Raw genomic sequence first — 27,290 nt, forward strand, 5'->3', positions numbered from 1 at the left:
GCTCAAAGAGCTTACAATCTAATAGACAAAAAATAAAGTAATCAAATCAATTAATGTGTACAGGAAGGAGGAGAGGAGGGTAGATGGAGGTGAGTGGTTACAAGTGGTTACGAGTCAAAAGCAATGTTAAAGAGGTGGGCTTTCAGTCTAGATTTAAAGGTGGCCAAGGATGGGGCAAGACGTAGGGGCTCAGGAAGTTTATTCCAGGCGTAGGGTGCAGCGAGACAGAAGGCGCGAAGTCTGGAGTTGGCAGTAGTGGAGAAGGGAACAGATAAGAAGGATTTATCCATGGAGCGGAGTGCACGGGAAGGGGTGTAGGGAAGGACGAGTGTGGAGAGATACTGGGGAGCAGCAGAGTGAGTACATTTATAGGTTAGTAGAAGAAGTTTGAACAGGATGCGAAAACGGATAGGGAGCCAGTGAAGCGACTTGAGGAGAGGGGTAGTATGAGTAAAGCGACCCTGGCGGAAGACGAGACGGGCAGCAAGTTTTGAACCGATTGGAGAGGGGAGAGGTGACTAAGTGGGAGGCCAGCAAGAAGCAGATTGCAGTAGTCTAAACGAGATGTGACGAGGGTGTGGATGAGGGTTTTGGTAGAGTGCTCGGAAAGAAAGGGGCGGATTTTATGGATGTTGTAAAGAAAGAAACGACAGGTCTTGGCGATCTGCTGGATATGAGCAGAGAAGGAGAGAGAAGAGTCAAAGATGACCCCAAGGTTTTGAGCTGAGGAGACGGAGAATGAGAGAGCCATCAACAGAAAGAGAAAACGGGGGGAGCGGGGAGGTGGGTTTGGGGGGAAAAATGAGAAGCTCGGTTTTGGTCATATTTAATTTCAGGTGGCGTTGAGACATCCAGACTCCACCTGTTCTGGGGCAGAGGGAGCATGGAAATGAATGACGCTGACCGGCCCGCGACATCCCCCCAGCGGCGTGCACCCGGGGCGGACCGCCCCCACCCCCCCCCCCCCCCCCTTGGTACGCCACTGCATTCAGGTACAGTAAGTATTTCCTTGTCTCCAGAGGGCTAACAATCTAAGGGGTCCTTTTAATAAGCTGTGGCAAAAAGTGGCCTTAGCGCCCCTTTATGCAGGTCTTTTCCACACGCTAGGGCTATTTTTACTGCAGCTATAAAGGGCCTTATTTTATAAAGGTTAAGCTCCTAAATTTACGCTCCTAAAATTTATGCTCCTTAATTAGGAGTACAGTAAAGAGAGGGAGAAAAGTACAAACAAAAGCCCAAAGGCAAAAAAACAGTACCAGGAGCCTTCAAAATAGGGACAAAGATCCTTTAATCATACACTTTAGCAAAACAATCCTCAGGAGCATAAATTTTAGGAGCATAACCTTTATAGAATAAAGCCCAAAATGGCTGATTTTTCTGGTTTATTTTGTATTAATAGCTATGCATTAATATTAAGAAGATCCAGAAGAGGAAACCAAAAGGTCTGCAGGACATGTGTTCTGCTTTTGTGCACTGCATGTGCTAATGTTGCCATTAGTATGTGGCAATTTAAAAGAAAATTACTTCGTGAGAACTTACCATCACCCATTTTGTAAATGCTAAGGGCTCACGTGGTATTCCTGCACTAGCCAGTTAGTGTGTGCTAATGTAGATGTGCTAACTGTTTAGCGCAGAAAATACCTACTCTCCCCCACTAAAAATATATATTTTTTAGCACGCTCATTTAGCATTTACTACAGGATGCCTGAGCGTGTCCCAAGGTATTCCATTTTAAGCTGTATTAGATGCATGCGAGTGCCTAACGCGGCCTAGTAAAAGGGCCCCTAAATGTGTACCTGGCAAGTCACTTAACCCTCTATTGCCTCGAGGCTGCAAGATGTCAGTGGGATTTGAACTCTGTTTCAGAGACTGTTTTTCTAATCACTAGGTTATCCTCTGCTACTCAAGTACTGGGATGTAATTTCTGTTTACTCAGGCTGTTCTTTATTACCCTGCCCCCCTCCCTACAAATTGAAGGTTTTTTTGTTGACCTAGCAGTTTCCTCCTGTTCCTGGCTCAGTCAGAACCAAGTCTGGGATCCAGCAACATGATTTTGCCCCCTACATTAAATTTTCTACTAACTTACTTTAGCTCAGTTATTGGCCAATGTTCGAGATATCTAAACAGAGGCAAGACCATAGTTATTCATTATTGGTCAACCTCTCTAATATGTGGCTTGAAAGCATGAATAGTGCAGCTTGTGATCTCTGGCAGTATTATTCATGTACCGCATGGTAAACTAAGGTGCAATAAAAGTCCAACTTTTCCTGCACCTTAATAGTTGTCCCCCTGAATGTTCTAACAGAAGCCTAGGAGATCTGCTACCATGGTTTAGTGCTTTTGAAACAAAATGGACAAACCAAGTAGTCCTTACATGGTGCTTCCTGTGTTCCTAACTCATATGGCTTGCTTTTTTTTAAGCTTCCTTCGAAGAGCAGTAGTCAGTCCCTGCGAATTGGAAACTCATCTGAGAGGAAGAGTAACCGGCTGCTACGACTTTCTAAGAGACACAGTCACGATGACATGCTGCTATTGGCCAAGCTCACTATCCCTTCCTCCCCTTCTAGTCCAAATGAGGACAGTCTAAGCACCACAAGTGAACTACTGTCCACACGGAGGGCCAGGAGAATTCCCAAGGTACTGGAACAACTATTGACATACCTATAGTTAGTCCTTCTATGAGCAGACAGCAATAGCTGGAGGTTTCTTAGCATGTTGGTTGGTAGGCCATCCAATAGCACAGGTCTACACAACAACAAAAAAAAGGTAATTAACATATAAAGCTGAATGGCAAGAGAATTAATTTCATAAAGCAGGAAAGTAGTCATCACATTGACCAATAGCTGTCGGAGCCATTGCTTATAAAACAGACTGGCATGATAAAGCTTGTTAGCAATTCCACTAAAACAACTTTTCTCTTTTAAAGGGTCAAGGATTTGATATACCACTTTCCTGTGGTACAACCAAAGCAGTACTTTTTGTGTTCCTAGTGGGCTCAAAATCTTCTACCTGGGGCAATGGTGGGTTAAGTGGCTTGTCCAGGGACCAGGGTACATTGAAAGTAGGCCATTATCAATGCTGGCAAAAGTTCTAGTTTTTCTTGTTGACCTTGATGACTTTATATTCTTTCTGTTTTGCTTTATGTGCTGTGTTAGAATAATTTTCAAAAGTTCTACTGTTTTGACGCATGTAAAAACATAGTCCCTACCCCCTTCTTCTCTCTGTTCCTTCAAATGTTGGGAAATTGTGAGCACTATTTCACAGCATGTGCACTTTTCCCCACACAGAACAGGGATGGGGCTGGGAAAGTAAACTACATGTTGAAATTTTAATTTTAAATCTCTGTGCATAGCTTTGTACTTTCTTGAAAGTGTATGCAATGGGGGCAGGTACTAAGGTACCCCCTGGCTTCAGATATTTTAAGTAAAACGACCTGTGGGCTGAGAGTTATTGCAATTTTTAAAAATTGCTTTAAAAAAATTATTATTAAACTCTGTGCTATACAGGTTCCGTGGCTCAGAATCCCTTTGAGGTTACTAGTACAGCGTACAAGCATATCTTTTAATTTCTGTACACAGCTACAGAATTATGTAGGTTAGAATTAACCACAGGAAACTGAAAGATGCAAGACCTATTTGAAAACTGCATAGGACAGGCCAGTCTGGTGACCATGCAGGAGGGTTGGTTTGGGGAAGAAAAGCTAGAAAAGACTGTAAATAACAGAACACAGTAATGTATAATTATGATGATGTAATTTATTAATGTACAGTTTTATTGTACATTATTGAGCATTTGTTCAAGTATAATATAACATATAACTTTAATTTTGTCAGTGCTGTTTCTTTTGGCTTATACTTGATCATTAATGAGATAAACACAGATGTACCAATTAACTTGAACTTGCTTTCCCAAAGTTATTAGCATTGATCGGATGATATCAGGTTTCTCATCTATGGATCTAGGATTTACATTTTCCTTAGCCCCACCCCACTGGTTTTGCTTGTAGAAATGTGAATTTTTAATTAAATTGCTACACACCATATAGCTGCTAATTAGATAACTGTTGATGCATTGTCACAGCCTTTATTTGTGTGAACTTTCAGATCCTGTTGTACCCAAAAAATAGGGAGAAAGTGCCAGAATATTCTGTACTGTGTCCAAACTGAATATGTCCTCCATCTGTGCTAAGTGAAGGTATCAGGCCTTGTTCATCTGAATTGACAGTTGGGAAAGTGAATTTCTGTTCCATCATTCCATCTCTGGCTCTATGTCTGTGTATTGGTTACTCAGTCATGCTCAAAAACCCCCATATTTTTGTTGGAATTTTGGGAGATTTAAAGGGTAATTTTTAAAACCTTACCCACATATAAACAATTACTTAACTCAGAAATAGCACCATTGAAAATTCCTCCCCCCCCCCCCCCCCCCCAAGCAGATCAAAGTACTCACGTTGTTCAGTAGTGGAGTCAGGGCAGAGAGGAATCTGGAGATGGAAGGTCTTTGTGGACTTTTATATTTCAACATTTTTATTGATGACACACCAAAGTAAAATACATCTAGTATCCGGCATATATAGTAATGCCAACATCATAACATTCAAAGTTGAAAGGAAATGTGAAAGACCGTCATCAACTTTTTAAACAATTTTCTCCCTTCCCCCCTAGTCCACCTCCCTCCCCATCCTATTTTTATAGTTCAACATTTTTATTGATGACAATTCCACTTACACAATTATATAAGAGAGCTGATATATACATTTAAACATCCGGTACATTCTCAGTGAAGGCCCATTAGTATATGTTGCCATCAAGTTTGTCTTATCCCTATACCATTTCTATTTGGCATACAACAGCGTGAGCAAGTGTCTGTCATCTCAACATCAACTGCTTCTGAACATTGTAGTGATTGCAATACCCCCCTTATATTATCTGCCGAACTTGTAAGTATAATCATAGGCTGAAGCTTAACCACACAACCCCTTCCCCCCTATTCCCTGCTCCCCTCTCTAGCCCCCCCCCCCCGACCCCCCAGCCCATCAGAATGAATCTACCTTAAGCACAGGGATCTACTGTCACCTTTCCTTAATAGCTCTTCTATCCCATTGGAATGCGAGGATCTCCCAGCTGATTAAGAATAAGACTACGTGCTCGAGGTGCTAGCACCTGTATATAGTTTTTCCAAATAAGATAGAACTCTTTCTGCCTTTTAAACTTTAAATGTACATCTCTCAGTTCCATGAGCAATAATGCATGGAATCGATTTCGCCATTGCCAGTATGAGGGGGGATCTTGTTTAACCCAGTTAACCAATACATTTCTTCCCAATTAAGCATGCTTTATAAATCAGCATATTGTGGTGGACTGCACCAGCCCCGACAGAGTATCCACCCCCCACAGCGCTTGGTCCGGTTTTAATGAGATGCGTGTGTTCACAAGGCGCCCTAGGAAGGTAGAAATTGTTGCCCAAAAGTTCTGAACTCCCTGGCACTCCCACAGAGTGTGATAAAACGTACACTGGGCCCCCCCACATTTGTCACATTCCGGGGAGTCTACTCCTCCCATTCTGTGCAGCCTCAATTTAGACATGTATGCTCGGAACAGCACCCTTCCCTGACACTCTCTCAGCTCCGCACTAGTGGTTCTCTTAGGGATTTTCCTCATACTGCTTAGCAGCATTTGCGGAGTAACCATTTTTTGGAAGTCTCCAGACCATTTCAGCGTGAGGTGGTGTAATTCTTTATGTGGTCTTTGTGGACTTTTAAAGCCAGTACAGATCAGTGGCATAGCCATGGGTGGGCCCAGGTGAGCAGGAGCCCACCCAAAAGTTCTATACCCTTGCTGTGGCTGGCAGGATCCCCAAGCCCCACCAGCTGAAGACTTCGTCCTCCGGTTCCCAGACCATCTCCCAAGCTCAGCGGTCAGCAGAAGTGTTGCTGGGCTGCCACCACTGCCATCTCTCTATGAATGTGCAGTATGCTTGCACAAAAACTGAGCATATGTTGTGGGCTCATTGCTGCAGAGCAATGACACTGCTGCTGAGTACCAAGCTTAAGAAAGAGTTTGGTCGCTGGAGGAGGAAGTCTTCAGCTGGTAGGGCTCGGGGATCCTACCAGCTCTGGTATTTATATTTTGAATTGGGGGAGGGGCGCGGGAACAGAAAGTGGAGAGCAGTAAGGGGTGGCAGAGAGGAAATTTTGTGTCCATTCACTTTGGGTTCAGGTCCACTCAAAATTGAACGTCAGGTTACACCACTGGTATAGATATACCTACTTGTCCCTTAGTTGTCCTTATTGACAAAGAAGAACTCTGTATGGGGTTTTCCTTTGAAAATATATTCACAGGCCTGATCTTTAGGATCTGCTTTCTCTATTTCCCCAAACTTAGCCCTTAAACATATTTTAAATACGTTTCATGTTTAATAGCCATTTTTTCTATTGATTTCCTGTAGGTGAACTTGGGTATGAATGTATAGATGAGCTTCTGTTCCTAGCCTTTCAAGTATATGTGCAGCATAACTTTGTGAAAAATGTATAAGCATTCTATCTGTGGCTGAGAAAGGAGGCAGGGAGGGGGAGGGTGCCAGTGGCAGGAGGAGATTGGGGAGAGAATTTTGTGTGTGTAAATTCCTTTTCCTCTTGTCATTTTTGATAGGTCCCTAGACTTGTTTTGTTCCAGTCATTTGAAATTGTTATAAATCTGTCTCTACCTTAGTGAAAAATTGGATTGAAAACATTGGATTTCATATGCAACATTAGCATTTAATAGATATTGTGACCTCACTTTTGAGATACTTTTCACAAAAGGTTCTACCATATTGTGCTAGTGGGAATACACAAGTTCCTGTGCGATGAGCACAGAGCTGCCATTTCCTATTAACAGTAAAACTTGAATTTTTTTTAAATTTGGACTTGGAATCTAGGATATTTGACTGTTTAATAAGTAAATCCATGTTATATGAGGTCTATAGTGATATATATAATAACATTAAGGGGTTCTAACCACAATATTATAATTATTATTTTCTTGATAGCATAGTAACATAGTAAATGATGGCAGATAAAGACCTGAATGGTCCTTCCAGTGCTCCCAACAGTCATATTATCAATTCAAGATTAAATCAACAATAAATGTGATATTGTATACTTGATCATGGTCTTTCTTTGGTGTTTCTGGGACATAGCCCGTTGAAGTCCTCCCGGCTCTGTTCTTATGTTCCAACTACTGGAGTTGCTGTCAAAGCCCACTCCAGCCTATCTGAACCTGTCTTGTTATTTGTGGGACACAGACCGTAACATTCTGCCTGGCACTGGCCTCGTGTTCCAAATTACTGGTGTTTCCGTCGGAGCTGTCTCCAGCCCATCCTACCACCAGATTTCTATATGCGGGACTCGGACCAGCCAGCCCAGCAGCCTTAGTTGATGCAGCCAGCATTGCCATCTAAGCACCACTTGACATGCAAATTCATATGCAATCCTTCAAGTTTAGTTTTTTATACCATTCATTTTCTAGTTAGAGATCCTCTGTTCATCACATGACTTTTTGAATTTCACCACAGTGTTTGATGTATTACGAAAGCAGTTTAAATATTAAATACAGTTGCTCTTTCTCTGTTCAGCTCTGGATTCAAAATGGGACCCTTGCCCCTAGATATAGTCTCATGGTACAACTGCTAGGGTTCAAACTTGCCAAATAAGGAAGAAAAAGTTCATAAACATTATTATTAATTTAGATTTTGCTCACACCTTTTTCAGTAGTAGCTCAAGGTGAGTTACATTCAGGTACACTGGGTATTCTCTGTCCCAGGAGGGCTCACAATTTAAGTTTGAACCCGAGGCAATGGAGGGTTAAGTGACTTGCCCAAGATCACAAGGAGCAGCAGTGGGATTTGAACCAGCCACCTCTGGATTGCAAGACCAGTGCTCTAACCACTAGGCCACTCCTCCACTCCTATTGGCCAAGTAGACTTGGGAAGCCATTGCATATGAGGTACAGGTACTTTCTCTGTCCCTAGTGGGCTCAGTTTCTAAGCTTTGGTACCTGGGGCAGTGAAGGATTAAGTGATTTGCCCAGGGTTATAAGGAACCATGATGATAATCAAACCTAGTTCCCTCTGATTCTCAACCCTCTGCATTAACTATTAGGTTACCACACATTATTCCCCGGATTCCATATATGGCGCTTGAGTTGCACATGCAAATTTTGGCACGTACCCAATTTGCACACACAAATTAATTGAATGATGAGCCAGTTAGTGTTAAGTGGCATCCTAAAAAGCAATTATTAGCGATAATTGGATTTATTTAGCAGTTATGCATGTAAATTTAGGCGCCACATCCATGCCTAAATTTTATGCTTGAATCTGAAAAGGAGGCACGTGTAGTTATAAAATAAGGGGGATACTTGCCTAAGTTAGATGCGTGGATTTGCATCACATTTCAGTTGGTGGAAATGGCTGCACCTAAAGTTAGGCACAATCCCCAGACATAAGTGCTGTTCTATACACTGCACCTAACTTTAAGCATGGTTTATAGAATAGTGCTGTTATTTTTTTCGGCACCAATTTTGTAGGCGCCATATATAGAATCTAGTCCTAAATGAAGTGTACAATGTATTTGTACTGAGAATAGTTTTCAAAGGCATTTACCTAGGTAAACTGGCTGTCTGAAAATTTGCCGTCTTCAATCCAGCCACAGATACAGTGTCACATCCATCGCTCCCTTTGGCTGCTCCTCTGCAGGAAGCAGGAACCGGTGTCCATTGCGGCGATGGTTGGCCTTCTCGATGCTGCGGCGGAGGGCCGGGGGTCGCCGCGGCGATAGCCGCCTAGTCCGAGGCCGTGGGCCAGCGATCGCGGCTTCCAAGGCCATATATAGAATCTAGTCCTAAATGAAGTGTACAATGTATTTGTACTGAGAATAGTTTTCAAAGGCATTTACCTAGGTAAACTGGCTGTCTGAAAATTTGCCGTCTTCAATCCAGCCACAGATACAGTGTCACATCCATCGCTCCCTTTGGCTGCTCCTCTGCAGGAAGCAGGAACCGGTGTCCATTGCGGCGATGGTCGGCCTTCTTGAAGCTGCGGCGGAGAGCCGGGGCTCGCCGCGGCGATAGCCGCCCAGTCCGTGGCCGAGGCCGTGGGCCGGCGATTGCGGCTTCCGGGGCCTCGATCGCCGCTATGAGGTCTGTGCTTGCGCCAGATGGGAGAATGGCGCCTAGACGCGATGGCCGGCGTCTCCTCCACTTTCGGGTGCGGGAACCCGAAGCTCCGCCTCAGAGGAGTTAGATTGGGAAGCCGGTACCGTAGTCCCGCCTGGGAGGTCGGATGGAACCAACCAGAAGGATTTAGTCAGTAACCGGGTTCCGATTGGCTGGCCATGTCAGCTGGGGCTGGGCGGTTGAATGCTGACAGTATTTAAGGAGCGGGCCTGAGACAGGACATTGCTTCAGGTTCTGTTTCCCGAGGCCAGTCTCCGTGTGTTCTAGTTTCCAGTTCGTTTTCCTTGCTCTCCTGGTTTTGACCTTTGGATTGTTTCTGGACTTCTCTGCTAGCCGCCTGCCTTGACCTATTGCCTGTTTCGACTACGCTGTGAGCTGCCTGCCCTGACCTGTTGCCTGTTTTCGGACTCCTCTGTTTTCCTCCTGCCCTCTTCGCTCCTGGTTCCAGTATTGGGTCAGTTCGTCAACCCCGCGGTTCCGGAAGTCCCGTTGGCCGCCTGCAGCTGGGGGCTCAACCCTCGGTGAACGGCAGTCGCTGCCGCTGCGGGTGAAGACTTGGGGTTGCACGGCTGTCCTCTGAGGTCCTTCGGGGCCTCGCGGGACCTAAGGGCTCACCTCCTTTTCAGACAAGACAGGAACCTGAAGCCATGAGCTCACCTACGCAACCCGATCTACGGGACCTGGCTAAAATTCTCCAGCAACAGCAGGAGCAGTTGAACGCCCTGTCCGGGGGCCCTGCAGAATGTCTGCTCTCAGTTAACCACGGTCCAGGTTCAGAACCAGGCCGCTGCGGCGCACCAGGCCGCTGCAGCGGCTCCCTGTCCGGGAGGGTCATTTCCGGGATCTCGGTTCCCTAAGCCTACTCGGTTTGATGTGTCCCTGGAAGTTGCCGGGGGTTCCTCAACCAGTGCAACTTATACTTCAAGATGCAACCGGAGGCCTTTGCCTCAGACCAGGTAAAAGTGGCTTATGTTATTTCCTTGCTAATGGGACGAGCACTAGCCTGGGCGTCCCTGCTATGTGAACAACAAGATCCGCTTCTGGACAACTACGCGAAGTTCCAGCGCCGGTTCCGCATGGTGTTTGATCTTCCCGGAAGGCTGTCTTCCGCCGCCTCCGAGCTGCTGCGGATCCAACAGGGTGAAGGGACCGTGGAGGACTATGCTATCCGGTTTCGAACTCTGGCGACAGAGTTGCGCTGGAATCAGGAGTCCCTATCCGCTATCTTCCTGGAGGGGCTTCAGGATCGAATCAAGGACGAGCTGGCTGGTCGGGAGGTTCCGGGGCAGTTGGACGCCTTGATCTCGCTCTGTGTCCGGATGGATACCCGATTCCAGGAAAGGGCTAGAGCCCGTGCGGACCGGCGGAGGGGGTCCGGAGGCGGGTCCCGGCCTAGTCGGGTACTTTCCTCCCGACGGAGCTCCAGAGGGCCAAGGGAGGCCTCCGAGGAACCTATGGGTCATCGGCCGTCAACGGTTAACCCCGTCTGAGAGGACTCGGCGCCTTTGGGGCGGCCTTTGCCTGTATTGCGGCGAGGCCGGTCACTTCATCAGCACTTGCCCCACACGGCCGGGAAACGCTACTCCCAAGGCGCCCTGAGGGGAGGGGTCTTGGGGCACTCAAATCCCATACCAGACATTCTGATTAGTCTCCCGGTGACCCTGTGGTGGCAGGAGACGGTGGTTCACACCCGAGCTTTATTGGATTCCGGGGCAGGTGGAAATTTTATTTGTCAGGAACTCCTGCGGCAGATGGGATGGCCTATACTGCTCTATCGGCCCGCTTTGCAAGTGACGTCCATCCAGGGAACAGCATTACCCCAGCCTATCACTGAGGTGACTCCCTTTTTGGGGCTCCAGGTGGGGGAGGACCACCGAGAGGAGGCTCAATTTCTGATTTTGCCCCGTACCATTCATCCTGTGGTACTGGGCCTGCCCTGGTTACGGTGTCACACCCCTGTAATAGATTGGACTTTAGGGAAGATTCAAGCCTGGGGTGGCGCCTGCGCCGAGACCTGTTTGAAGGGTCGGGAATCCAGCTGTCCCGCGGTAGTGGCCACTCCTAGAACTGTGCCAGTCTGTCAAGCTGTTCTGCCAGAAGAGTACCGGGATTTCGCTGATGTGTTCAATCCCGTGGAAGCGGACGTGCTACCCCCTCATCGGTCCTTTGATTGCGCTATTAATTTGATGACCGGCAAGATGCCACCACGGGGCCGACTCTATATGCTATCCCAAGAGGAATCGAAGGTCATGCAAGCCTACATCCGGGAGAATCTTCAGAAAGGGTTCATTCGCCCTTCCACGTCCCCTGCCGGAGCAGGATTCTTTTTTGTGACCAAGAAAGATGGCTCCTTGAGGCCCTGTATCCACTACCGGGGGCTAAATGCCATCACCGTAAAGGACCAATATCCTCTGCCCCTTATTCCGGAGTTGTTTGATCGTCTGCAGGGAGCCCAGATCTTTACCAAGTTGGACCTCTGTGGGGCCTACAACTTGGTCCGTATCCGGCAGGGGGACGAATGGAAGACTGCGTTTAATACGCATGAGGGGCACTTTGAATACCGGGTGATGCCCTTCGGCCTGTGCAACGCTCCAGCGGTATTCCAGAGGTTCATGAACTTTGCCCTGCTTTATTCTACGGTAATTGTATACCTAGATGACATCCTGATTTTTTCTAAAGATCCCCGGGAGCACGTGGCCCACGTTCGGACCGTCCTCCAGCGCTTGCGGCAGTATCGCTTGTTTGCCAAACTCAGCAAATGCTCTTTTCACCAGCAGACTCTGCCTTTTTTAGGACATATTCTATTACCTGGGGGTCTGCGAATGGATCCAGATAAGCTCCGCGCTATTCGGGAGTGGCCCCAACCACAAGGCCTGAAGGCGCTGCAACAGTTCCTGGGGTTTGCTAATTACTACCGTCAATTTATTCCCCATTATTCTCAATTGACAGCTCCGCTGACAGTGCTCACTAAGAAGCATGCGGATGTTAAGAACTGGCCGGCTGAGGCGCATACGGCGTTCAGTCAGTTGAAGAAAGCGTTTGAATCCGCTCCCATCCTTCAGGCCCTGGATCCGGACAAACCTTTTGTGGTAGAGGTGGACGCCTCTGCTTTGGGCGCCGGGGCAGTCCTCTCTCAAGTCAACGCCAAGGGCTGGCGTCAACCTTGTTTCTTCTTCTCCCGAAAGTTTTCCCTAGCGGAACGCAATTATACTGTAGGGGATAGAGAACTGCTAACTTTGAAGTTAGCCCTGCAAGAGTGGAGACATCTGCTGGAAGGGGCAGAGCATCGATTTACAGTGATTACGGATCACAAGAATCTCTTGTATCTGCAGGAGGCCCAAAGGTTAAATCCGCGGCAGGCCCGCTGGTCGTTGTTCTTCGCCAGGTTCCGGTTTCAACTTGTGTTCCGGTTGGCGGCGCAGAATACCCTTGCGGATTCCCTCTCCAGAGCCTTCGAAGTTCCAGAGGATATCGAGGAACCTCATCCTATGTTGGATCCGGCTTGCCTCTGTGCGGCCCTGGGTAGGGTCACCCCAACGCGGGAATTCGTGCCTCCGCAGGACCGAGAAAAAGTAATGCACTGGGGACACTCGTCTGTATGGGCCGGACACTTTGGGTTTCAAAAAACCCTCCGTCTGATTTCTCGACAGTACCGATGGCCTCGTATGAACCAAGATATCCTTCAGTTTGTCACGACCTGCCCCACCTGTGCCCGGACCAAGTCGGTTGTGGGGCGCCCCTGGGGGGATCTGCAGCCCTTGCCCATTCCTGCAGCCCCCTGGGAGGAATTGTCTATGGATTTCATTACGGATCTTCCCCGCTCCCAGGGGCACACAGTGATTTGGGTGGTGGTAGACCGGTTCTCCCGGATGGCACACTTCGTTCCCCTGCCAGGGCTTCCGTCGGCAGCACTGTTAGCCCAGCAGTTCATCCAGCACATCTTCCGGCTCCATGGGCTACCAGTCAGGATCATCAGCGACCGGGGAGCCCAGTTCACTTCACGATTCTGGTGAGCCCTGTATTCCGCCCTGGGGGTGGTCACCCATTTCTCCTCTGCCTACCATCCCCAGACCAACGGGATGGTTGAGAGGATTAACCAGACGTTGAAGGGGTTCTTGCGGGCTTTTGTCAACAGCCGGCAAGACAACTGGGCATCTCTTCTCCCGTGGGCTGAGTTCGCCTATAACCACAGTGAACACTCTGCCTCTGGGCAATCTCCATTCTTCATTGTATATGGACAACATCCACAGCTTCCTCCGCCCATTCCCTCTGACTCCTCTATGCCCCTGGTCACTCAAACCCTTGCTGACCTGCGGGAAGTCTGGAACATGGCCCGAGAACAACTACAGGAAGCAGCCGCCAGGTACAAGTCATTTGCAGATCGGCACCGACGCCCCGCCCTGGTTCTGCAGCCGGGACAAAAGGTATGGCTGAGTACCAAATACCTGAGGCTCCGGGTGCCCTCTCGAAGGCTGGGACCACGGTACATCGGGCCATTTGTGATCCAGTCTCGGATCAGAGCTGTGACATACCGCCTGCGGTTACCTAGAACTCTGCGGATCCATAATGCCTTCCATGTTTCCCTGTTCAAAGTCTTTTGGGGGTCTAAGTGGCATCCACAGAATGAAGAGTCAGTTGTTCCAGAGGCTGACCCCGATCCCGAGTACGAAGTTGAAGAAATCGTAGACTCCAAGAGGCACTGGGGAAAGCTGCTCTACCTGTTATCCTGGAAGCATTTCGGTCCCGAGGACAACTCTTGGGAGCCGGCTACCAATGTACATGCCCCAGAGTTGGTACGGGCCTTCCATGATCGCTATCCTCAAGAACCAGGACCCAGGAGGAAGGGGGCATCCGGGGGGGATACTGTCACATCCGTCGCTCCCTCCGGCTGCTCCTCTGCGGGAAGCAGGAACCAGTGTCCATTGCGGCGAGGGTCGGCCTTCTTGAAGCTGCGGCGGAGAGCCAGGGCTCGCCGCGGCGATAGCCGCCCAGTCCGAGGCCGTGGGCCGGCGATTGCGGCTTCCGGGGCCTCGATCGCCGCTATGAGGTCTGTGCTTGCGCCAGATGGGAGAATGGCGCCTAGACGCGATGGCCGGCGTCTCCTCCACTTTCGGGTGCGGGAACCCGAAGCTCCGCCTCAGAGGAGTTAGATTGGGAAGCCGGTACCGTAGTCCCGCCTGGGAGGTCGGATGGAACCAACCAGAAGGATTTAGTCAGTAACCGGGTTCCGATTGGCTGGCCATGTCAGCTGGGGCTGGGCGGTTGAATGCTGACAGTATTTAAGGAGCGGGCCTGAGACAGGACATTGCTTCAGGTTCTGTTTCCCGAGACCAGTCTCCGTGTGTTCTAGTTTCCAGTTCGTTTTCCTTGCTCTCCTGGTTTTGACCTTTGGATTGTTTCTGGACTTCTCTGCTAGCCGCCTGCCTTGACCTATTGCCTGTTTCGACTACGCTGTGAGCTGCCTGCCCTGACCTGTTGCCTGTTTTCGGATTCCTCTGTTTTCCTCCTGCCCTCTTCGCTCCTGGTTCCAGTATTGGGTCAGTTCGTCAACCCCGCGGTTCCGGAAGTCCCGTTGGCCGCCTGCAGCTGGGGACTCAGCCCTCGGTGAACGGCGGTCGCCGCGGGTGAAGACTTGGGGTTGCACGGCTGTCCTCTGAGGTCCTTCGGGGCCTCGCGGGACCTAAGGGCTCACCTCCTTTTCAGACAAGACATACAGGAGGTTTTTCAAAATGCACCTAATTTTAACCGGACTGCAAGGAGATGTCCTGGAGGCATGCTTTAACTTGGAGGACATCACAATATAGGTGGTGTTTTTCTAATGAAATTTCTCTTGCAGAAAAACAGGAGGAAATTCTGCACATTAAAAAAAAAAACTATTTGTGTACTTTCTCATTGAAAAATTAGGCACAAGATTGATAGGGAGTTTGAAAATTGCTCCCAGTATGTTTTTTTTTTTTTGGCTTTTTATTACCTAAAATAAGACATTAAAGTAAATCTGTTTCTTTTCTATTTTGAAGGATAAAGGGCCACATTAATCTGTAAATCAAGAGGCAGCTGATTGCTTGTGTCGTGCCTGTAGTACACTCATCTCAAGCCATTTCCTCTCTATTGAGTTATTGCAATTTCCAAAGACATAAACTCTGACTTAATTGTTTTCTGCCAGTCTGCAGGGCCGCTGAGAGACTGAGCCAGGCCCCCCCAGGATTGTTGCCACAGCTGCCGCCACCCCCCCCCCCCTCCGAATCGTTGCCGCCCACCACAATTATAAATACCTTGGCTGATGGGGATCCCAAGGCCCGCTAGCAGAAGAGTCTTCCTCCAGCACTGCTCTTCTTCACTCTGCTGCAGGGCCTGCCCCTGCGGCTGCTTTTTCTCTCACGTCACATATTCTTAGTTTCAAATCCGAGCATGCGCGGCCTGAGGGGTAAAGCAGCCACTTGGCAGGCAATGTGGCAGAGTGAAGAACAGCAGCGCTGAAGGAAGATCTCTTTTGCTGGTGCGGCCTGGGTGGAGACCCCCACCAGCCTGGTGTCTGCTCCTCCGGGTCCTACCCAGCCTCCAAATGGGGCCCGGTGCTGGAGTTTTCTCTCTCCTGCTCCTGTTGGGATGACCCAGGTCCCGTCAGGAGCAGGAGAGAGACCCCAGCGCCGGGCCCTACTTGGAGACCCACGCCCGGGGAATTTTGCCACCCCTGCCCCCCCTCTCGGCGGCCCTGCCACTTTGTGCTCTAGAGAGATCCTTTGCGAGGCAGTAGTTAAAAAAAAAAAAAACCAATTTAAATTAAATTTAGAAATATTTAATCAGTTGTCCTACTTTTGAGCTATAGAAATGCTAAGTAGTAGTAGTAGTAGTAGTTTTAAATAATTTTGTTTATGCTACAATAAGAAGTACTGTTGGTATTGAAGGCTTTACTTTTCACATGTGAACATGGCCTGTTTTTGCTCTGTATATCTGGTTTCTTCCTATTGTCACAAAGATTCTGTTATTCCAATTCAGATCTAAGAGGTCCAGTTAAGGAATGTTGAGGATCTGTTAAGCATAAGGTGGTTTTCACTGTATTGGCTTTAGACTTTCTGCTTCAAGTTTAATACTTTGCTTTCCTTTCCTTCACCAAGAGGAAGGCAATGACTAAAAATGTTTGAAACGGCACTGGTATTTCAAGCCACCATCATTGGAAAGAGTTGGCCGGAACATTTCGGTTATCTCATTCTTAACTGTCACTTAGGAAGAAAAACATTAAGACTGCTGTTTCAGAAATTTGTACTACAAAAATTTTTAACCCTAACTTTAATTGTTGCTCTTTTTTTTTTTTTAACTGTCCTCCCAGTGGATTGTTCTGGCTCTTAATGTTACTGTTACCAGCTTTGAACTGCAAGATGTAAGCGGGATATAAGACCAGATGTTATATTAAATTATGGATTTTTTAAAATTGTCTGTCGCTGCTTCCTGTCAAAGCATATCTTACATTTTTCCCCCCATGCCAGAAACCTGAAAAGGTTTGGGGTTCAGTTTTTACACTGCCAGATAGCTTACAGGTCCATGGTTATGTAGTTTGTGCTTATTTACCTGCAAGCTAATTTTCAAAGAAAAATTCACTAGGAATGTCCTGTTGAAAATTTGGGCTTAAAAAATACCCCCCCCCCCCCCCAAAAAAAAAAAAAAAAAAACCCCCTCTGGCTTTTGCACCTGCAGTGCTTTAAACATGAGATCCATTTCCCCAGGATGCCCCTTTTCAGTTGGCTAAGATATGCATTTTATGAAAACAGACACGTACTTTTACGCCAGTTGGCTGTGGGGTCACCAGGATAATTTTGGGAAGCCATGGTCTAAAGGCATCTGTGTTGTCTTCCGGGGATAATTATTGTATTGGTGGGGCGGAGAATAGGGAAGAGCCACAAATGGATGTCTCTAGTACTGTAGCCTCATTTGGTATATTTTGATTGAGTTGAAAGCTGGAAGGAACAGAAAGTAGCTGCCTATCCTAAAAAATCCCAAATGGCAACCAAATAGCACCCTAAAAGACCATTTAACTTAGAACCACAGGAAGATCTTCACCTTATGTGTCTGAAATCACACCAAATTAGCCATCCCATCTTTTTATGTTTATCTTAACTCTTCTTATGATAGTTGTGCCTACATATTCTCTAATTTTTGTCAGTGTCACAGTTGTTCATTATCATAAAAAGATGAGTTTGGGATGTTGAAAACAGACTTTCTTTCTGTAACAATTGCTTTTCCAGGGCCAGTGTTTCATTGGTTAGAAAGCTTAACATGCCATGTCTTATTTACTGAAAAGAAACCAGTTTACTCACTGCTGAAATTCTTACTTCCTAATGGCAGCCATGATTATTGTAAATGTTTTATTTCAGCTGGTGTAAGATTCTGTGAGCAACAGTTTCAGATACAACTCTTCAACACAGTTTCATTGTAAATCATACATTCATCTGCTTATCTGCTGACATCCATTTCTGTTGTCCTAAGGCATGTTAACCATTCCTTCCCTCTTTCTGTCCAACAGCTTGTACAAAGGATTAATTCTATCTACAGTTCAAAAAGAGGAAAGAAAAGATTAAAGAAGCTCTCCATGTCAAATATTGAGACTGCATCTCTCCGAGGTACACACAAAAACTTTATCCCCACTTATAAATTATTTGCATGTTTCTGATAATTCTTTGACTGATAATTGGTCAAAATTGATGGAAGCCTTTTCTGCTCTTCTGAAAGGTCTAATTTTCTTACTCCTGTCTCTTCAGCTACCTAGGCAGGTTATTACTACAGATGTTTGTAAATGGAAGATGAAGATGCAGTTTCTCTAGTTCTGGTGCTGCTATTTGGTACCATGTAAGAGGAGCATTTGGATCACCTAGTTTTCCAGGCCTGTGACCTTTTCATCTTTGGCTGGCCAGCCCAAAGAGCAGGGACCTGAGTCAGGAATCTGATTTTAGGAACTGAACTTAGATCTCTTGCATGGCAGAGTAAAATACTAGCATTCTGAGTCCTTGGTCTGATCAGTTTAGAGCTCCTAGCAATCTGTTGTGTGTAACACCATTGGACATTTTACTAAAAGTAGATTTCAAGCATTTTAAGGTATACATAAATAGAATAAACATTTAAATAGAGACATCTGTAACAGACGAGAGCAGCATGACGTCAATGATGCAAATTTTATTTTAGTCTAAAATATGCATTGTCATGTGTTTTGAAGTTGTAGCAAAGGAAAGACCTGGTGAACCGTGGTGCTGTAATGCTATATTACAGGAGTGGGTAACCTCGGTCCTCAAGGACCACAATCCAGTCGGGTTTTTGGGATTTCCCCAATGAATATGCATGAGATCTATAGGTCTACAAGGAGGACTGTTTCTGCACCATGGTTTAATGATGATCTTAGACGACTTAAAACCACTTGCAGATGACTCGAAAGGGCCTGGAGAAAGCGCCAGGACACTCAACATCTAAATGCATGGAAGGCCTCTCAGAGAAAGTATAATTATGCTATCAGACATTCCAAGAAACTCTATTACATAGTAACATAGTAGATGACGGCAGAAAAAAAACCTGCACGGTCCATCCAGTCTGTCCAACAAGACAAACACGTGTATACCTTACCTTGATTTGTACCTGCCTTATTCAGGGCACAGACCGTACAAGTCTGCCCAGCAGTACTTCCCGCCTCCCAACCACCAGTCCCACCTCTCATCACCGGCTCTGGCACAGACCGTATAAGTCTGCCCTCCACTATCCTCGCCTCCCAACCACCAACCCCTCTTCCCCCCACCTGCTTCGCCACCCAATTTCGGCTAAGCTTCTGAGGATCCATAGGCCCTGAGTATAAAGACATGAGACAACTCTACTCGTTAGTTAACAAACTCACGGATACTACAGTGCTCACATCTGTCAATAAAGGTATTCCTCCTGCTGCCACTTTGGCCACATAAAATTAAAGAATTCCCTACTGCTGGGCAGTTTGTGTGTAAGTGATTTTCTTAGTGCCCTTGATCCGTGTTCATGCGAGCACCCAGCTGACCGATCATTCTCACACTTTGCACCTCTTACTGTGGATTCTGTCCTACAGGAGTTTCGCAGACTTTCCAGTAAATTTTGCAAATTAGATGCTTGCCCAAACTACTTGTTCAAAAGTGCACCTCGTTGCTTCATAGCTGATTTGACACAGCATTTTAACTTCATGCTTGGTATTGGCATGTTCCCTGAAACTTTTGGAAATATCCTACTTACCCCGATTCCTAAAGATGTCAAGAAAAACAGCCAAGATCTTGCCAACTATCGGCCAATTGCATCTATTCTGCTTTTTGTAAAATTGTTGGAGAGCATGGTATACAAACAGCTTAAGGAGTACTTGGACAAGTTTAATATCTTGCATGACTCACAGTCAGGATTCTGTCCACTCCATAGTACCGAAACAGTGCTTGTCACCCTCTTGACCAACTTTAAAAAGGAAATTGCTGTCGGAAAGAGAATTCTGCTCTTACAATTTGATATGTCTAGTGCTTTTGACATGGTGAGCCATGACATCCTGCTCCAACTCCTTGACTACTTTGGTGTCAGTGGAAATGTACTAGCGTGGCTGCACGGTTTTTTAACCACAAGATCATACCAAGTTAGCTCTAACTCAAGCCTGTCGCCTCGCTGGAATGCAGACTGTGGTGTGTCTCAGGGCTCACCGCTTTCCTCAAAGCTCTTCAACATAATGTTGGTTCCTCTGGCCGCAGCCCTTTCCAAGTTAGGTCTCAACCCATTTATTTATGCGGATGACATCACTATCTCTATCCCTTTTAAAACGGACTTGAGCGAGATAGCCAATGACATATAGTTTGGGTTACGCACAATGCTGGACTGGGCCAATACTTTTAAATTCAAATTTAACGTTGAGAAACGTTTGCCGATCTCTGAGTCTCTAAAAATATTAGGTGTACTTGTCGACAGACACTTAACTTTGGAGCTGCAAACAAACTCTACTACCAGACAAATATTCTTCTCACTTTGGAAGCTAAAACACATAAAACCTTACTTCCCTAGGGAAGTATTTCGAGCTTTAAGTCAGTCTTTAGTCCTTAGCCGCCTTGATTGCTGTAATGGGATTTATGCAGGGTGCAAAGACATGCTCCTGAAAAAATTACAAACTGCCCAGAACACAGCTGCTAAGGTCATTTATGGTAAATCGAGGTTTGAAAGCTCAAGGCCCTTGCGGGAGAAACTGCATTGGCTCCCTGTAAAGGACCGAATAACGTTTAAAATTTGCGCTTTGGTGCATAAAATTCTCTACGGTGAAGCCCCTGCGTACATGGGTGCCCTCGTCAGCTTACCACCTCGAAACTCTCATAGCTCAGCTCATTTGTACTTAAATCTGCATTACCCAATCTACTGTGGCTTCAAGTACAAAACCACTTATGCCTCCACCTTTTCCTATATTAGCGCACAACTGTGGAATGGCCTACCTAAATTTGTGAAAGTTATCTCTGACCATCCAGCCTTCAAAGGATACCTTAAGACCTACTTATTTGGAAAGGCCTACGCTCTTGACCCGCCCCGCCCCGCTACCTATTAAACTCTATTTCTATCCTTATTTTCCCACCTCTGCTATTACTCACTTGTCCCTTTCCCTACATTGCCATTGATTGATGAAGATTTAATGTATGCTTTTGTAATTTATTGTGAGCCACATTGGGCCTGCCTGTGGGTGGGAAAATGTGGGATATAAATGCTGTAAATAAATAAATAAAATATCATAGAGGCAGTGCATGCAAATATATTTCATGCATATTCATTGGGGAAATCCTGAAAACCCAATTGGGTTGCGGCTCTTGAGGACTGAGGTTGCTCACCCCTGCTATATTAGAACCATTGAGGTTTGGGGTTCTGCCAGGAATGAGAATGTTGAAGAGGGAAGCGAGTTGCTGTGTTGGCCAGATTTAGCAATAACTACTACTACTACTACTACTTGACATTTCTAAAGTGCTGCTAGGGTTACGCAGCGCTGTACAATTTAACATAGAAAGACAATCCCTGCTCAAAGAGCTTACAATCTAAAGGACAAATGAACGGTCAGTCCGATAGGGGCCGTCAAATTGGGCAGTCTGGATTTCCTGAAAGGTAAGAGTTAGGTGCCGAAAGCAGCACTGAAGAGGTGGGCTTTCAGCAAAGACTTGAATATGGGTAGGGAGGGGGCTTGGCGTAAGGGCTCAGGAAGGTTGTTCCAAGCATAGGGTGAGGCGAGGCAGAATGAGCGGAGCCTGGAATTGGCGGTGGTGGAGAAGGGCACTGAGAGGAGGGATTTGTCCTGTGAGCGAAGGTTTCGGGCGGGAACGTAAGGGGAGATGAGGTTAGAGAGGTAGCGAGGGGCAGCAGACTGAGTGCATTTGTAGGTAAGAAGGAGGAGCTTGAACTGAATGCGGTATCTGATTGGAAGCCAGTGAAGTGACCTGAGGAGGGGGGTGATATGAGTATAACAGTTCTGGCGGAATATAAGACGTGCGGCAGAGTTCTGAACAGATTGAAGGGGGGATAGATGGCTAAGTGGGAGGCCGGTGAGGAGTAAGTTGCAGTAGTCAAGGCGAAAGGTAATGAGAGCGTGGACCAGAGTTTGGGTGGTGTGTTCAGAGAGGAGAGGGCTTGATGATGTTAAAGAGGAAGAAGCGACAGGTCTTGGCTATCTGCTGGATATGCGCAGAGAAGGAGAGGGAGGAGTCGAAGATGACTCCGAGGTTGCGGGCAGATGAGACTGGGAGGATGAGGGTGTTATCAACTGAGATAGAAAGTGGGGGAAGAGGAGAAGTGGGTTTTGGTGGAAAGACGATGAGCTCGGTCTTGGACATGTTCAGTTTCAGGTGGCGGTTGGACATCCAGGCAGCAATGTCGGATAAGCAGGCCGATACCTTTGCCTGGGTCTCTGCGGTGATATCAGGTGTGGAGAGATACAGCTGGGTATCATCAGCATAGAGATGATACTGGAAGCCATGAAATGAGATCAGGGAGCCCAGGGAAGAGGTGTAGATTGAGAAGAGAAGGGGTCCAAGGACAGATCCCTGGGGAACGCCAACAGATAGGGGGATGGGTGTGGAGGAAGATCCATGAGAGTGAACTCTGAAGATGCGGTGGGAGAGATAGGAGGAGAACCAGGAGAGGACAGAGCCCTGGAACCCAAATGAGGACAGTGTAGCAAGAAGTAAATCATGATTGACAGTGTCAAAAGCGGCGGATAGATCGAGGAGGATGAGGATGGAGTAGTGGCCTCTGGATTTGGCAAGGAACAGGTTATTACAGACTTTTTAGAGAGTGCTGTTTCTGTCGAGTGTAGAGGGCGAAAACCGGATTGAAGTGGATCGAGGATGGCATGAGAGGAGAGAAAATCAAGGCAGCAGCTGTGGACGGCACGCTCAAGTATTTTTGGAGAGGAAGGGTAGTAGGGAGATGGGTCGGTAGTTGGAGGGACAGGTAGGGTCAAGTGATGGTTTTTTGAGGAGAGGTGTGACTACGGCGTGCTTGAAGGTGTCAGGGACAGTTGCAGTGGAGAGAGAGAGGTTGAGGATATGACAGATGGAGGGGGTGACAGTATGAGAGATGGTGTTAAGTAAGTTGGTGGGGATGGGGTCAGAGGAACAGGTGGTGCATTTTGAGGAGGAAAGAAGGCGAGCGGTTTCCTCTTCGGTGATGTCAGGAAAGGAGGAGAAGGAGGCCTGGGTTGGTTGGTTGGAGAGGGTTGAAGGGTGAAGAGGAGGAGGAGATGGCTTGGTAGTGAACTCAAGGTTGATCTTTTGCACCTTGTCGCGGAAGTAATCGGCCAGTGATTGAGAAGAGACGACGGGGGTTGGAGCTGAGAGAATTGGTCAATTGGGTGTTTTGCAAGGAATAGGGAGGAGTGGAAGGAGGATAGCATGAATTTGTAGTGAAGGAAATCTGAGTGGGTGCGAGATTTCCTCCAGAGGCGTTCAGCAGATCGGATGCAGGAGCGAAGGTAACGGATGCAAGGGGTCAGCCAAGGCTGGGGATTAGTACGCTTTGTGGGACGGGAGGTGGATGGTGCGAGGGTGTCCAGAGCAGAGGAGAGAGTGGCATTGTAAGCGGAGACAACCTTGTCAATGGAGGACACGATGGAGGGGAGGAGATTAGAAATACTAGAGGATAAGGTGAGGGGGTCAATAGCCTGGAGATTTCTGGAAGTAGTGGTTAAAGTTGGACGGGGCTGAGGGGGGGAGGTGACGAAGTGTGAAGGTGATCAGGTGATGATTGGAGAGAGGAAGAGCTGAAGCGTGGAAATTGGAGGGAGAGCCGGTAGAGAAGAGGATGAGGTCAAGTCAATGGCCGTCTCGGTGAGTAGGGGTGGTGGAGCATAGCTGGAGGTTGAAAGAGGATGTTAGAGTGAGGAACTGGGAAGCGTGAGGGTCGGATTGGTCATCAACGTGTATGTTAAAGTCTCCGAGAATGAGGGACGAAGATGAGGGTTCAAGAAAAACGAAAGCCAGGCATCGAAGTCGGTGAGGAAGGAAGGGAGGGATTTATTAGGGGGGCGGTAAATGACTGCCACTCTGAGTGGCAATGGGTAGAATAGCCGGATGGAGTGTGCTTCAAAGGATGAGAAGCAGTGAGACTGCGGTAGGAGGAGGGGTTGGAAACTACAGGAGGGCGAGAGTAGTAGCCCGACGCCTCCACCGCGGCCAACTGGGCGGGGAGTGTGGGAGAAAAGATAACCTCCATGGCAAAGGGCAGCAACTGAGGCAGAGTTGTCTGGGGAGAGCCAGGTTTCAGTTAGGGCGAGCAGTTGAAGGCAATGAGAGATGATGAGATCGTGGGTGAAGGGCAGTTTGTTACAGACCGAGTGGGCATTCCACAGGGCACATGAGAAGGGGAGGGAAGAGGGGGGAAGGAGGGGAATAGAGACGAGATTGGAGACATTACGGAATCGTTTGCATGGATAGGAGGAGGACGTGTGTGGGGGGCCTGGATTGGGATTGATGTCTCCAGCAGAGAGTAGGAGGAGGAGCAAGAGAGGGCGGGGGAGGTAGGGCGACGAAGACGGGATGAGCTTAGTAGGAATGGGGATGGGCTAATGGCAGGGAGGGAGTGTTGAATGTAGAGAGCTAGGAGGGAGGGGGAGGATAGGAGAGATGGTGGGGTGGTGAGGGACGGGGGTGGGTAGGGTAATGCAGTAGTGAGCAGAATGGGAGAGGACATGGATGGGCAGTGAGTTCCTATGGTAGACAGCGGTGGGGGGGAGGGGGAAAAGATTAGGAAGGGACAGGGCGATGAAGAGAATGTGTAAAGGGGCCATGGTCAGGGAGGCAGGCAGGTGATGGGTGAGCTGGTAGACAGGTGGGTTAATGGGCTGGTAAGCCGGGAGGTGGGGAGGCAGTCAGGTAGTTGTGCAGGCTTGAAGGCAGACGACAGGCGGGAGGCAGTTAGGTGGTTGAGCAGGCTAGATGGCAAGGAGGTAGTTAGTGGGTTGATAAGCAGGCAAGTTGATGGACAGGCAGGCAGGCAGGTTGATTGCTGGTAGGTAGGTTGGTTGCTGATAGGCAGGCAAGTTGATGGACTGGCAAGTTGATGGACTGACAAGCAGAACAAACTGTAACAAACGGACTGGAACAAGCTGGAGCAGAAGGACAGGAACAAGCTGGAATGGGCGGACTGGAGCACGCTGGAATAAGCCGGAAGAAGCTGGAACAGGCGGACTGGAGGAAGCTGGAACAAGCTGGAAGAAGCCGGAACAGACGGACTAGATGAAGCTGGTACAGACGGATTGGAACAAGCAGGTGCAGATGGACTGGAACAAGTAGAAACAAACATACTTGACTTGCTGGGACGGATGGACTGGAGCAGCTGGAACAGACGGACTGGAACAACTGGAACAGACTGACTGGAACAAGCTGGAACAGGCTGGAACAGATGGACTGGCACAAGCTGGAGCAGATGGACTGGAACACGCTGGAAGTAGATGGACTGGAGCAAGTTGGAGCAGACAGCGGCGCAGCAGGACTGGAAACGCTGGGACAGACGGACTGGAACAAGCCGGAGCAGAAGACTGCGAAGCAGCAGGACCGGAATAAGCTGGAACAGATGTACTGGAACAAGCTGGTGCAGAAGACAGTGGAGCGGCGGGACCGGAATAAGCTGGAGCAGACGGATTGGGAGAAGCAGGAGCAGAGGCCGAAGAGAGTGGAGCAATGGACTGGAACAAGTCGGATTGGAACAGGCTGGGGCTGCAGGACCAGAGCAAGGCAGATGGACAGGGCGGCAGGGAGGCAAGGGCAGAGCCCGCAAGGGTACAGGACATGAAAAGTGGGCCTGGGGTGAGGATCAACATGAAGGCCTAGGGGTCAGCTGCCCCAGGTCACCTGGCTCCCCAAGCTCCCCACGCCAAAAGGATCAACACCAGGGCCAGGGGTCAGCTGCCCCAGGTCTCCTGGCTCTCCACGCCAGAAGGAACGGTGCTGCGATCGAGGAGACAGCCAGCAGCACTCCAGGCGCTGACGTCCATGCAGATGGGACCCGCTGCCCTGCCACCCTACCTCATTCTCCCACGCTGCGCCTGTTTCCTGGCAGCGGAACAAAGGGAGAATGGCTGCCACGTGGATGTGCGGTCCCAGGCCGCACAGCCTCTCGTTGCTCGTACCACTACCGTTGCTCTCGATCTCCCATCCTCACCGCCCGCCTCTTGCCTCTCCGCCTGGTACAACCCCCGTTGACCGAACTGGCCGAGTCCACTGCTTTCAGCCAGCTGATCCGGCCAGTGACACGAAGTAGGAGGCGCAGGAAGCGCCGATCCAGGCCAGTGCCCAGCCCAGCCGAGACCGATGGAGGGGTCGCGGTTGGACGCCATCGGACACCGAACCGACGCCGCTTCGACAACGATCCAATGCCCAGAGCCTCCCACAATGCGGGGACGGATGAAGTCGGCGGTGGAACCGGCAGGGAAGGGATCCAGACGGACGGGCTGACGGAGCTGATCACAAAGCAGCCAGTTCGTCGGCCATCAGTGATCACTGACCACATGAATAGTGGAAGGGGTGTGTATTGAAATAGGGTAAAATACACTGGATAATTGGGAATGAAGGTCCCTAGTGCCATGATCCCAGCAAAGATTTTGATCTGGATGAGAAAGCAAAAAGTCTGGGTGTAGCATATTTTTATATTATTGAACTCCTATAATTTCATAGGCTTAAATTTGTAACATTCTTTTATATGTGAAAATACTTTGAAACACATTATATAAATAGATATCACTTGGAAAGCCTGTTCCTATTTGTAAAACATATTAGGGGTAAGGTTTTACTGAAGCCTCTGGTTGGTCCCTAATTTGTATTTGTAGGTTCCTGAAGAACAGATGCAGAAGCTGTAGACACTTTTTTCAGGTTATAACAGACACTAACAAGTTATCTTTGATCTTGGCAATAGTGAACTAATGCTCTATAAATTTCACAAGCAAGTAGGATCACAGGCTATTTAGAGTTGCACCACAAGACTGAAATGTTGTAACAAGAAATTGGACAGCCGACCCGAATGGCTGGGGGGTTAGGGGTGGGGGTAGGGTGTTAGGCCTTATTGTTTGTAGGCTGAGGGGAAGGGGCTTTGTTGGGGGGGGGGGACATAAAGAGCTTGGAGGGGCTCAAAAAAAGGGGGGGGTCCAGCCTGGTATTCAGCCAGGGCCCTCATAATGCTGGCTGAATATCAACTGGGCAAAACACACAGTGGATCCAAAAAAAGTCCTCTCACAATGAGTGTCTTCCTGGACAAGGTCTTTATTATTGACCCAATTCTGCTACTGTTAATAAAGACCTTGTTCAGGAAGACACTCATTGTGAGAGGACTTTTTTTGGATCCACTGTGTGTTTTGCCTTTCGTTGTTTTTCCTGTGGAGAGCTCACCTTCTGTGGGTGTTTGAATATCAACTGGGTCCACATAAGCTCTGGCACCTAGCCTTCTCACATTTAGCCCCCAATATTTAATGCCGATGCCTGGACATGGCTAGCACTGAATATTGGGGGCTAGTTTAGCTGGTGATGGTGTTTAAAAAAACAAAACAAAACTGACCATCGCTGGCTGACTGTGGAGAAGGGAGGCTTG

General features: G+C 48.0%; 1 protein-coding gene across 3 annotated transcripts in view; it reads left to right on the plus strand.

Moving 5' to 3' along the window:
• The window catches only part of ST5 (suppression of tumorigenicity 5), a 670,601-nt gene that overhangs the window by 445,448 nt on the left and 197,863 nt on the right, over window positions 1-27,290 (plus strand). For 2 of the 3 annotated variants that reach the window (XM_030201020.1, XM_030201019.1), the window contains exons 6-7: window positions 2,422-2,637; window positions 17,734-17,830. In XM_030201020.1, the coding sequence (XP_030056880.1) occupies window positions 2,422-2,637; window positions 17,734-17,830 (313 nt within the window). The remainder of the gene's footprint in view (window positions 1-2,421; window positions 2,638-17,733; window positions 17,831-27,290) is intronic. The other variant, XM_030201022.1, reaches the window with a different exon arrangement.

The sequence above is a fragment of the Microcaecilia unicolor genome, chromosome 4 (assembly GCF_901765095.1).
Source record: "Microcaecilia unicolor chromosome 4, aMicUni1.1, whole genome shotgun sequence".
In the NCBI taxonomy this organism is placed as follows: Eukaryota; Metazoa; Chordata; class Amphibia; order Gymnophiona; family Siphonopidae; genus Microcaecilia; species Microcaecilia unicolor.